At 32.5% G+C, this 12,977-nt stretch overlaps 1 protein-coding gene across 10 annotated transcripts in view; it reads left to right on the top strand.

The window, feature by feature from the left end:
• LCOR (ligand dependent nuclear receptor corepressor) overlaps positions 1–12,977 on the top strand; it is a 115,602-nt gene that overhangs the window by 74,280 nt on the left and 28,345 nt on the right. For all 10 annotated transcript variants that reach the window (XM_033131276.1, XM_033131272.1, XM_033131274.1 and 7 more), the window contains 3 exons: positions 3,254–3,386; positions 7,725–8,012; positions 10,899–10,992. In XM_033131276.1, coding sequence (XP_032987167.1) covers positions 7,775–8,012; positions 10,899–10,992 — 332 coding nt within the window. In that variant the 5' untranslated portion in view covers positions 3,254–3,386; positions 7,725–7,774. The remainder of the gene's footprint in view (positions 1–3,253; positions 3,387–7,724; positions 8,013–10,898; positions 10,993–12,977) is intronic.

Genomic DNA, 12,977 nt, shown 5'->3' with positions numbered 1-12,977 from the left:
ACTTGAAATGATTTATACTTTCCAGTTTCAAAACTTAGTACAAAACTACAGTGATCAACACAGTGTGTTACTGGCATAAAGATAGATATATACATCAGTGGAATAGAATTGGATATCCAGAAGTAAAATTTATGGCCAGTGATTTTTCACAAAGGAAGTTGGACCCCTTATACCATATACAGAAATTTACTCAATGGATCATAAACCTAAAAATAAGGCCTAAAACTATAAAACTTTTAGAAGAAAACAGGAATAAACCTTCATGACCTTGGGTTAGCTACTAGTTTTTCGGATACAATTCCAAAAGCACAAATGGCAAAATAAAATATAGATAAATTGAAATTCATTAAAATTAAAAACTGTTGTGCTAACAGTAGCATCAGTGAAATAAGAAACCTCACAGATGGGAGAAAATATTTTCAAATCATATATTTGATAATGGAATTGTATCCAAAATATTTTGAGAATTCTTACAACTCAACAATAAAAAGGTAAATAGTCCAATTAAAAACTGGGCAAAGCATATAAATAGACATTCTCCGAAGAAGGTATTTAAATGACCAATAAGCACATGAAAAGATGATCAGCATCATTAGTATGGAAATGAAACTCTAAGCTGAGATAACCACTTCTTCTGTACCAAGATGGCATAATAAAATAGATAAGTGTTGGGGCCGGCCTAGTGGCTCAGGCTGTTGGAACTCCGTGTTCCTAACTCCAAAGGCTGCCGGTTCGATCCCCACATGGGCCAGTGGGCTCTCAACCACAAGGTTGCCGGTTCAACGCCTCAAGTCCCACAAGGGATGGTGGGCTCCGCCCCTGCAACTAAGATTGAACACGGCACCTTGAGCTGAGCTGCCCCCCGGATGGCTCAGTTGGTTGGAGCACGGGCTCTCAACCACAAGGTTGCCAGTTCGATTCCTCGAGTCCTGCAAGGGATGGTGGGCTGCGCCCCCGGCAACTAGGAATGGGATCTGGACCTGGAGCCGAGCTGCGCCCTCCACAACTAAGATTGAAAGGACAACAACTTGACTTGGAAAAAAGTCCTGGAAGTACATACACATTGTTCCCCAATCAAGTCCTGTTCCCCTTCCCCAATAAAATCTTTTTTAAAAAAAAGATAAGTGTTTGTGAGTATGTGGAGAAAGGAACCCTCATTGCTGTGGAGAATATAAAATAGTGCAGCTCCATGGAAAATGGTTTGGCACTTACTCAAAATGGTAAACATAGTTAACACATGATCCAGAAGTACCACTCTTAAGTATATAGAGAGTGCCAAAGAAATGAATGTATACACATTTTAAGAAAGGAATAAACTATTAAAATTGTAATACTCAATATATACCAATAACAAAAGATGAATGCAAGTCATATTTGACTTCTGCAATTACAAGAGATGCTCAAAGTGGTTACCATCAGCGTAATTTTAATAAAGTGTTTTCCTTTCTTAAAATGTGTATACATTTATTTTGGTACCCTCTAAATTTAAGAGAATTGAAAATATATATCCACACAAAAACTTGTACACAAATATTAAAAGCGGAATTGTTCCTATCAATAGTAGCCAAAAAGTAGAAACAACCCAGATGTGCACCAACTGGTGAATGGATAAAATATGGCATATTCTTACAATCAGATATTATTTGGGAATAAAAAGGAAGTAAGTGCTACATGTTGCAACTTTGGTGAACTTGAAAACATTATTCTAGGAGAAGTCAGTCACCAAAAAAACAAATATTGTATGATTCCATTTATATGAAATGTCCAGAATAAGCAAGTCTATAGAGATAAAAAGTAGTATAGTGGTTGCGTAGTTTTGAAGCAAGTGGGAGAATGGGAAGTGACTGTTAATGGGTAAGGGGTTTTTTTGGAGGGTGTCAGAAAATGTTCTAAAATTAGATCAAGGTGATGGTCCCATACCTCTGAATATACTTTAAAAAAATAATTTTATATTTTAAATGGTTGAATTGTATGGTATGTGTATTATATTTCAGCAACAACTGTTTAAAACAAATAGATGTGACTGTAATTGATATGAACCAACTAAAAGTAATCTGCATATTTCAGTCCAGGTTGATAAAATTGTTTGATTCAAGAAAACATGTAGCACCTGTCTTACTAAATGCTAGGTTAGTTGTTCTGAGTTGATTTAGATTAGAAAGTAGCTTGAATGCTACATGAAATACAGTTTGAGTATAGATATTCTGTTCAAAGTTTGAACTGACTGAATGTAGGACTAAGAAGTTAAGTACAGTTTATGCCGTGTAATATCTGTTTTTTAAAAATCACTAAACAGTGAAATGGCATTAACATATAATGCAGTTGAAGATTTTATTGGACTATTTAATTAATACAGGCATACCTCAGTTTATTGTACTTCACTTTATTATGGTTTATGGATGTTGCGTTTTTTACAAATTGAAGTCAAGGCCCTCCACTAGCAAAAAGATTATGACTCACTTTATTGTGGAACCAAATATCCCCATGGTATGCCTGTACCTGTTTAGATGCTAAATCTGTATCAAAATTAAATTATTTTATTTTTGATTCATTTTTTAAATAATTTATAGAATAATTTATAGAATGTTGTCAAATACAACTATAATAAAGATTTTTGTAATGATTTATAATACTTAAGATATTTTGTTTAAAGAGTTTTAAATAAATTATGTGGCAAACAGTATTTTATGTGGAATTGTTAAGAGATCATTGTTTTAGTTTGAATATGCAGGAGAATTCTTAGTATTTAAACTGTTTGTTTACAATATATAATTGGTGCTAAATTTGTCTTTGGAAAATATATATTTTGGTCGTGCTGGTGACACAATTTGGGTGATAGGGAAATCATAGCTGGTTGCAAATATCACTGGGTGTATTTAAAATCTTTAAGGAAATCCTTTGTGGATTATAACATACCTTCAATATCTGAACTATTGCTATAGTATAGTAAGAGCCAATATATTTGAATGCTCAAGGAAATTTTCCATTCAGTAATTATAGTTTAATTAGAGTTTACTTGTAAATTTTAAACAGAACTCATAATCAAAAAACATGGGTAAAAACCACCCAAAATACATACTCATATTCACTTTGCTTTTACACTTTTGTGGAGATAACTTTTATCCTGATTTGAAGTTTTAAAATGTTTTAATTATATTGAACTGATTTGTCTTATCTGTAACATTTGTCTTTGATTTTGCATCTGTGCTTTTGATACTGAATGGGGAAAGATATTCACCAAATATTTTTGCAGGGACACTTAGTCGGTCTGGATGAACCAGCTTCGGGAGCTGGGCAAGAAGCTCTGCTTAAACAAGAGCAAGCAAAAATCATTCGATTCGAGAGACAAGCAGAAGAGTTCCTCAATGCAGTCTTTTATAGAAAAGGTTGGTTCCAATAAAGAATGACATTTAGCATCTGCTTGTCTTATATTAATTTCAATTTCAATGTCATTTTTCGAAAGTTACTTTTTAAAATATTTTTCTTTATTGATAATATGCTTTTTTTCTTTGGTCAGTTAAATTTGGAATAGGGTAGTGCAACCCCTTTCTTTTTTGCTCTAAAGTGATGGTGCCATGTCAGTTTTATTTAAATAGTTCGTAAAATTATTAAGAAAGTCTGGAAATTGTAAGATCTCAGTATAGTATTAATTAGATTTGCAGGCATTTTTTTTCCTTGATAGTTTTGTTTCACTAAATTTTTTAAATTATTAAAACAAATTCATTATTATAAACCATTTTTCCACATATTTGAGGTAGTATTTAATAGCACCACCTCTTGTGTTTTACGATTTATCTTTCTCCTTGAAACTGTTGTAGGTTTGTTTTACAATTCTCTATCCACAAAGTTTAATTGCTGTCAGCCAAAACCTTCTGGAAGCTTCCATTCATGATCCATTCTAGTGAAGAGTCTACCTTCGAGATAGTCTTTCTAAATGGATTTATAATCTTAGTTATGCCCTTCCTCTAGTTCCAAGATGGAGGCTACTATGATAGGTTCAAAAAAAAGTTTCCTACAAATCCTGATAATCCTGAATATCCTTATTTAATTTTCAGCAGACTCAGTGATTCCATTTTCCTTAATATTTCTTCATATATTCTAGTTTACACCTCTGATTCCTCTGGAAATTCCCTCCGTCCCTCTGAAATTTGAAAGCTGGTGTTTGCCTGTACACTGGTTAAAAGGCTCATAAGTGCTGATTTTAATGGTTTGGTTACAATTGAAGACCAGCTGGGCTTCTGCTTAATGTAATCAGTATTTTCAAAAAGGAGTATGAGTTGAGGTGTATAAAATTAAGGAATGCACAAGATTATTGTTTTTAGTACACATTTTAAAAATTACTTCTGTCAGCTCCCTAGACAACATTAAATCTTCTAGTACATCTTCACTTCTCTTAACATCCTCTTGCAGCTTCTGACCTAAAGCTCCCACAGTCCAAGCTCCCACGCTCACCATATCCCAGTAAAGTCCCTGAATGCCAAAATTATCTTAAAATAGTAATATTCTTGGTTTTATGAACACTTGATTAAACAGTCAATTCACATTTAAAGTGTAAAAATGACTGATAGATCAGTTCTGCCTGTTTATTAACTAAGTAAAATATCTTTACACATCCTCTGCTGCTCCTCTCCTTTAGGTTGTGTACTGAATTACTGGTTTGAGGCTGCAGCAAATGTTATCTGAAAAGAGGAACTCCTCTAATTTCTATGGAGGAACCACTTTTTATCCACTCTCTACTTAGAGGGAGTTAAGATCAATCATAAGCAGATTCCTAAGAGAATTCTAGCCTATTTCTCTACTAGTACCATCCCTTTGTCATTTAGGAATAACTTACATTATAAACTCCTTATAATTTGATTTAGACATTAAACTTTTGGGAGCGTAACCTTTAAGAGAAAAATTCTTTCCTTGGAATCAGTCTTAGAAAAACTTCAAGAGATGAGAATTCTTTGAAATTGTATGTAAAGTTAAGTGTGCATTTCTATACTGGCATATGATGCTCAGGAAAAGAGCTATTACTTTGCAATTGGATGTTCCTCCTAGTTTTACGTAATAGTATTGTTATTTTTAGATATTTTATTAATCCTCTTGGAGATGTCCAAAAGTGAGCGTTAATACTCGTCAAATTAATACCAAAAAATGTTCACTATCCAGAGATATGACAGACAATTTAGTCTGAAGAGAATATTTTGTTTTTAATAAATAATTCAGGTATTTGGATTTGTCTTGTTTCCAAGTATTGCAAATCGTATGTTATAAATAACTGAATATAAAAAAGTTATATATAGGTATATATAGGAGTGATAATGTGTGTGTGTGTACACATACATATACGTGTGTGTATATATATATATATAAACAGATGCAATAAAAATAGGCTTTTTGGTATAGAGTCTATAATAAACTCCAATTCAGGAACAGTATACCTTCTACAACTGTCATATTTCTTTTTAGCTTGTTTTGTCACTTGTTAGAAAATGTGACACTTTTCTAAAAGTTAAATTTGCATTTTAAAACATACAGGCGGCTGTGAGGTAGCATTTACATGTTTTTCTATAGTTTTAATTTTGATCTGATTTGTTGTTACTTGACTCAGTTGTGCATGTTCTAGGTATGGCTAGGTTTATAGATGTGTTTTAAGTAAGTGAAGGAATGAAATGCATTCAAGAACCTTGCAAAAGATGTAAAAATTCAAATGGCAGGGATGTCATCGATTTATAAACATGAATTGTGTTTCATAATTATGTTAGTCATTCAACGAAAAGGCGAAATAATGCTGCATCCATTTAAAGCACAAAGGTGGCAATTTATGGTTTTTATCCTGAAATATTTTTAAATCTCTAATTATATTTATTAATCTAGTTAAACACAGATATTTGATAAATTACTTTATATTGCTTCCAATTTGGAAACTTTTTTCTTTACATATCATATATTCTCCAACTTTCCAGGGGGAAAAAGATACACTAATATTTGAAAATTTGAAACTATATACAGTCTTTCATTTAGAGGATTGTGGGCTATGTAAAAAAAAAAATATGGATCTTAAGTGAAAAAATTAAATGAATATTTAAAAATCCAGTGGGTAGAGAGATTTTAAAAGCAATGTGACTAAAATGTTTATTAAAACATTTAAGGTTATATAAATGTCTAACTACTGTGCTAGTAGTTAGCACAGTAGAGGAAATTTAGGGGTTAGAAATACTTCTTGATAGCAGAAATGTTGCTATTGGTAGAGCAAACCTTGTTAAACTTCAGAGAATTAAATAAATATTCTGATTTTATGACCATCTTTTGGTATTGAATATTGTCCTTCAGGAAATAAAAACTGTTTTTACGAATCCTGTGAGGTTTGGAGAGAGAGGTGTGTGTGTGTGTTGAAGATTTCAGGTTTTAATAATGAGTCAATTTTTTTCTAAATTTATAAATCAACCTATGGTCCTTACAGCTCCAAAATATGAGTAAAATGATTTACCTTCTATAGTTAACCTTTAAAAAATCAAGGGAAGTCAGGTTTTTTTGAGAATCGTCTTCTAAAGCCTCAGAAGTGTGGTGGGGAAGTAAAAATCACGGATGGAACATTAAGTTCAGGGAGAGAGTTTTAATCAAAGGTCTATCATTAACTGTACAGATTTGAAGAGGCCACTTACTCTTTAGATGACTTTTCCTTCATTTGTTTAAAAAAAAAACCTATCTAATGGTAATTGAGTTGATTGATCCATTTATTACTCAGCTAATATGAATGCATACTTTACAGTAGGCAAGATTAGGTGGTGAGTAATCTCTACTCTTGAGAAGCTTAGACTCCCTGATAATGTGGTAATGATAAGAGATGTGATAATAATACAGTTATACAAAATATTTCCCCTTTTATTTTACCCCATTTGACCTCCAAGTTTCCTTCCAGTGCTCAAAGTTTTTTGAAGTAATGAATTCATATGGTCTTTAAAATTAACATTAATTAGAAATTGAAACTTAGATGTTTATTTCATTACTTCACTAGCTAGTGTTTAGTGGTTGACAAAGTGTATTTAAAGAACTGATGTAAATATATATATGATCTTAGGGTTTTGAGATTTGGTATTTAAACTTGTAGCTCAAGGATTCTAAAGTTGTGGTCTTCTGACCAGCAGAATCTGGCAACTTGTTAGAAATGTCTTGAGCTCACCCTAGAACTGCTGAATAAGTAACTCTGAGGATAGGACGCAACAGTCTGTTTTTACAAGCCCTCAAAGTGATTCTGATGAACATTAAAGTGTGAGAATTACTGCTCTGGTCTAATCTTGGAATGCCTTCAGTCTTTAACAGAAAGTAAATTAAGCACTCCTGAACTTGAGTTATCAGTCCATTCTTAGGAAGAAATGGCTAGGGTAAACCAGATGTGATCTATAGGTGGTAAATAGGGGAGTAATTATTTCATAAAAAAGGGTTTGGGGATTTCTGTATCAGGTAAGTGATTCTTGCCCATAAGATATACTATTTGTTATCCCTTTATTTGATTTCATAATGCTGAGGGGGAAGTTTAGAAATAATTTTGTGGATTTTTTTTAAAATCTGCAACTCATACGCTTAGTAGAGACTAAAAGTGTAACTGAGGAAATGCTCTTTTACTATATTGCATTTTAAGAAAAATAAAATGAAATTTTATGTTTGCTTGAAAGCTGTCTTTTTTTTTTTTTTAAGTACATGTCCCACTTTAAAAGTAAATAAATCTTTGTTTACAGACAGTCCCTGGGTCTCCGACCCCAATATTCCCCTAGTGGCCCGTGAGATCATGCAGCGAATGATCCAACAATTTGCTGCTGAATATACCTCAAAAAATAGCTCTACTCAGGACCCCAGCCAGCCCAATAGCACAAAGAACCAAAGCCTGCCGAAAGCATCTCCAGTCGCCACCTCTCCCACGGCTGCAACTACTCAGAACCCTGTGCTCAGCAAGCTTCTCATGGCTGACCAAGACTCACCTCTGGACCTTACTGTCAGAAAGTCTCAGTCAGAACCTAGTGAACAAGGTATGGTTTGGTGTCCAATCAGAATAATTTGGGGAGAAAAAAAATGATTGCTAAGGAGGGCACCAGTAGCAATAATAGGATAAAAATTCACGTAATTCTTAAATTATGGCTCACTATGCAGTGATAGAGAAGAAGTACAAGTATAGTGGCTGCCTTACCCACTGTATTTCATAGATCATAGTCATGATTGATATACTACCAAGGAAAGTTAGGTGGTTACTGTTAAGTTATTTGATGTTTATATAAGCATTTTATGCTCTCCAAAACATTGTCATATCCATTGTTTTTAAAACCCTTGTGAAAAATTATTTTTTTTCCCTTATCCATCAATGTTCTAGGAGTAGCACCTGAGAAATAAATATGTCTTTACTTGTTAGACAGAAGAAGTAATATCTGCAAATGAGATCACAAGGCAAAAACATGTATTTACAGTTTTAAAAAAGAAACTCTTAGGATTGGAAATAACGAGAACACAGAAGACACATATATCAGGTTGTTAGGTGTATTGAGTATTTTATAAACACACAAAAACATACACATTTTCACACATGCACTGTATTGTGAACTAAACTTAGAGTATTTCCAAAAGGTAATTTGTTGGTGAGGATCCTAATTAAGTGAAGAGATTAAGAGGTTCTCAGTTTTTCTTAGGAAACGTTTCTTGAGTTTCTGAAAAATTTGCTCTTTTAAATAGATTAAATATTCCTGTTATGTTATCATCTCGTTTTACCTTTAATTTCACAAAGATGAAGTGAGCGTTTCAACTCTGCCATTGTTGGAATCATTGAAAATTGTAAATTGGTGATGTCTGTAGTAATGAGATTTTATTGTTATAGAAATCTCATAAGAGTATGTAGAAAGGTTATGAAATGTGTGAAGCTATTGGTGAGAAATACATGTTTGTTTTGCAAAGTAAATATGTTTGATTCTTATAAAAACCTCTTTTAAAAGACTTTCTTTTGCTTATTATAAGTAATTTATGATACATACTTAATGGGTGGGCTTCAGTTGCTTATTAAAGAATCTTTTAATAGTTTTCTTTTGCTTTTTTTCTCTCTCCGTGTAGTGAGCAGCAATCAGAATCTCTTAAGTTCTAAGAGATTTCCTAGGAGAACTAGTTGTCCTATGTTCATTCACATTAATCAGTATACCTTTGTTTACCATATTTGCAGTTGTTGTTTTTTATTGAGGATTGTTTTCTTTACTTGATTGGTAGCTTTCATTAAAATTTCTTTGCTCAAAATAATTGCATTAAAATCTTCAGGTTTAGTAGAATGACAGCATAGATGTTGTATTGCAAGTACTAATAAAGGAGCTTAACACATAGAGATACCACCATTTAACTTGTTACAACTAGTGTTATACTTGAGAGGTGTGTTGTTTTGACAGCACGCCCTTAACCAAGAGAAATTTGAACTAGATAATAAGATTATAGTGTACAGATTCCAAATGAAACAAATTTTTATATTTCCTAAATGAATTTTAGTGTTTTCAGCTTATATCACAATGTTTTTCATTGTAGACTTAAAATATGTTGTCTATTGGATTAGATAGACTTAGAAGTCTTTAAATAATACTGTCTTTGGTTGGAACTATTTTAAGCAGTTTATTTGCTTGTTAGATAGCTAATTGGGTTAGATGTCCAATAGGATACTTGCTTCTATACGATTACTATTATATATTTAGAAATATTAATGACTCTAAAGGACAACACTTATTCTGTATGAGTGTGAGCTTTTTTGGTTTATAAACTCAGTAGTATATTTATTTCTAACTGCCTGAAACAGGGAGTTACAATATCTTCAGGCACAAGCCCTAAGTGGGTTCAGTATTGGGGCGGTTTTTCACATAACTAGACAGCAAGGCCTCTCTGCTGGCCGGCTGAAAAATCAGAGGTGCACTGTGTCTTCTCTTTATTTTGGACAGAATGGCATCTTTAAAAATTGTACAGACTTTGAGTTTTCTTTTCTAGACCTGTCTATGGGGGGGGGGGAAGCCTTTATGGGACAAGAACATTCTAATTTTATGTTCATGAGTAACATGAATTTGTGATTTGGTGTAATTTCTGTTGAAAAAAAAAAAGTTAAACCTCTAGGCTCTCATCAGTATCAAGACTTTCATTTTTTTTCTTTCTTTCCTTAAACTTTGCCCACCAATTTATAATAACTTGTTGATTGAAAAACTTTGCCTTTATAAATGTCAGCAAGTGAATTTTGAATCTCCGCAGATTTTTTCCTGAAAGATTGACAACAAATACACAGTTTTTATAGATGTGTCCAAAGAGTAGTTAAGATACATGCACATTATAAACACTTAACAACTGATTCATTTTATAGACTTTATTATATAGTGTATACATGTAATTTAACTACAAAACTTGTATTTTAAAATACCTTTCATATTTAAAATTTCCTAAACCAAATTTTTGTGTATTTTTAATGTTTTAGGTAGACTTAGCTCTTAAGAAATTTAGTTTTATAATTTGTATGACATTGTGGCATTAAAAACTCATATGCTTTGATCAAGATAAATTTAGAAAATGAAGTCCAATAGTTCTGTTGCTGAACCTCGTACTGTACAAACTGCTATTTCTTATATCTCACTGTCTTAACATCTGCGGTGATACACTTTATTTTTTCTTTTGCCCTATTAATAAAATATTTAACACTTGGAGATACTAGATATAACAAGCTTTGCTAAATTTATGTCGCTTCAGGAGGAAGAATATCCTGAATCTATTAATGAATTGATTTCGTAATTCAAATATATAGCCAGTAGTGTATCGGCTTAGTTGAGTAGGCCTACTGCTTTGTCATTTTCAGTCTATTCAGTTCACATTTACTTCGAGTTTTTAATACCCTTAGGTGTTTCTTTGTGTCTCTACAGACGGTGTACTTGATCTATCCACTAAGAAAAGTCCATGTGCTGGCAGCACTTCCCTGAGCCATTCTCCAGGCTGCTCCAGTACTCAAGGGAACGGGTAAGGGAAAATATCTGTAGCCTTCACAGTTTTACAGGGGACAATTTATCAAAGATTGATGCCAGTCTCCCTTGTATATTTTAAAAATTAATCCTTCAGGGTAACACTCTTACAGGTGGGCCTTTAGTAAAATTACTTTCAGTCCATCAGTCAAGTAAAGCACAGTCTGTGAAATCTATAATTGACTAGTGTAGATCAATTTTGCCAGTTTCGTACAAATAGTAAATAATTGGGAATATGGCTTTGGACTGTTTGTTGTTGAATGTGAACCCCAACCTAAATAATTCCAGAGTTCAGATGTAAAGGCAGTATTATGTGTGCTGAAGTTGTTGAATAAAAATTGGGCCCAATATTTAACTTGGTGTCTCTATTGGAGTATGTGGGTGTGTGGGGACTGTTTGTTTTTTTCTTGTATGTTTTGTTTTTGTTTATTGATTTGAACTGCACTTTTAACTCTGTGGCAGTTCAGAAAAACGTGTTTTTTGTTTTTTAAGTAGATAAGACTGATTGTAAACATTGATGGATAACTATCTTATGCTGCCAAGTTTTGATAATTAATGCTTAGTTTTGATAATGTTTAGCAAACCAAAGTGAATTTTCTGAACCTAATTTTACAGTATAAGAATTGTCTAATTCTTCCTCTATGTGTACATAGTAATCATTTAGAAAAGTCAGGAGTTAATAATTTAGATATTTAGGTGCCATATTGGGAAGGCATTTCCATAAAACGGTGTTGTGACCAAAAATCAACTTCTTCTAGATATGAAAAATAACTTCAGTATATTAAATTAGTTAATATTTAGGTTTATTTAACTTTTACAGTATCAACATGGGGAAATTGTTTAAATGGTATAGGAATAAGTAGACACTAAATGGACTAACCCTTTCGGCTTATTCTTAATTACCTTCAAATTGAAGGATTTCTTTACTGACTGACTTCTAAAAATGATCCCTTTACTTTCTTTAAAATTCCATCATTTTCCCTTTTCTGTCCTCCTCTACTCAATCTAAAAATAATTTAATTCATTTTGCATAGCTTACTAATCTTTTTCCTTAAGCCCTTCTTTTCACTATAGTTTTCACTATATATAAGTCATCATGGTCCCAAATCATTAGGTTCCATTTATATATTAAAAACACTTGAGTTGTGTAATTAAGGACACATGTAGGAGAAGCATAAGTATGATTTGTATGCATGAATCCCTTGCTTAAGATTCACTTTAAACTTGGCCACCAAATCTATGTATTATTATATGGTTGAAGTTGTGTTTATCCCTCTGAATGGAAAGAAAGTGTTTTCTATGTGGTATTGTTTTCTGGAATACAGAAACACTGACAGTGTTGCCCATCTTTTAGTTGAATATTCATTATTTTCCTTATTATGTTATTTAGCGATTACAGTACAGAGTCCCTGTAGGCTTTTGGAGAACATAGCTGGTTTATCATTTCTGTAATTTCCACTTTTGTGCCTAGTTAACGTAATTATTCCCCTTGGGCATGCTTTATCAGTTGCCAGTTTGATCATTGGTAATCTTTTTCTATTGTGAAAATGAAAACCTTATGAATTAACTTTGTGTAAATAGTAGACATTTTAAGCATTATGTGAAAGTTATTCACTTGAAATTTAAAAATTAATGTTTGGTATTTTAAGAAGTTTTTTTAACGAAAGAAAACTGCTACAAAATTGATTATATACCTGTGACAATAATTACTTTCACTAGAACTTAAGGAACAAAGTTTTGGGGAAAATAAAGTGCAGTTTCTTTAAAGCTTGGCTTATTTCAAATGGAGAATCTGTGGTAGTCATGTATCTGGAACTAATAGTGTTTTAAAATGAAGAAGTGTGGTAAGTTAATAATGCGATGGGTATTTTGGTTTGGGTTTTTTTTGTTAGTTTGTTTTTTTCCTGTTGGGGCTGGTAGCATTTTTCCCAAGCAGAATAAGAAATGTTATTTGGAGTTGTCTGATTTTTGATAACGAACATC

This window comes from Rhinolophus ferrumequinum, chromosome 16, assembly GCF_004115265.2.
Source record: "Rhinolophus ferrumequinum isolate MPI-CBG mRhiFer1 chromosome 16, mRhiFer1_v1.p, whole genome shotgun sequence".
Taxonomy (NCBI): domain Eukaryota; kingdom Metazoa; phylum Chordata; class Mammalia; order Chiroptera; family Rhinolophidae; genus Rhinolophus; species Rhinolophus ferrumequinum.
This window is presented reverse-complemented; position numbering and strand designations above follow the sequence as displayed.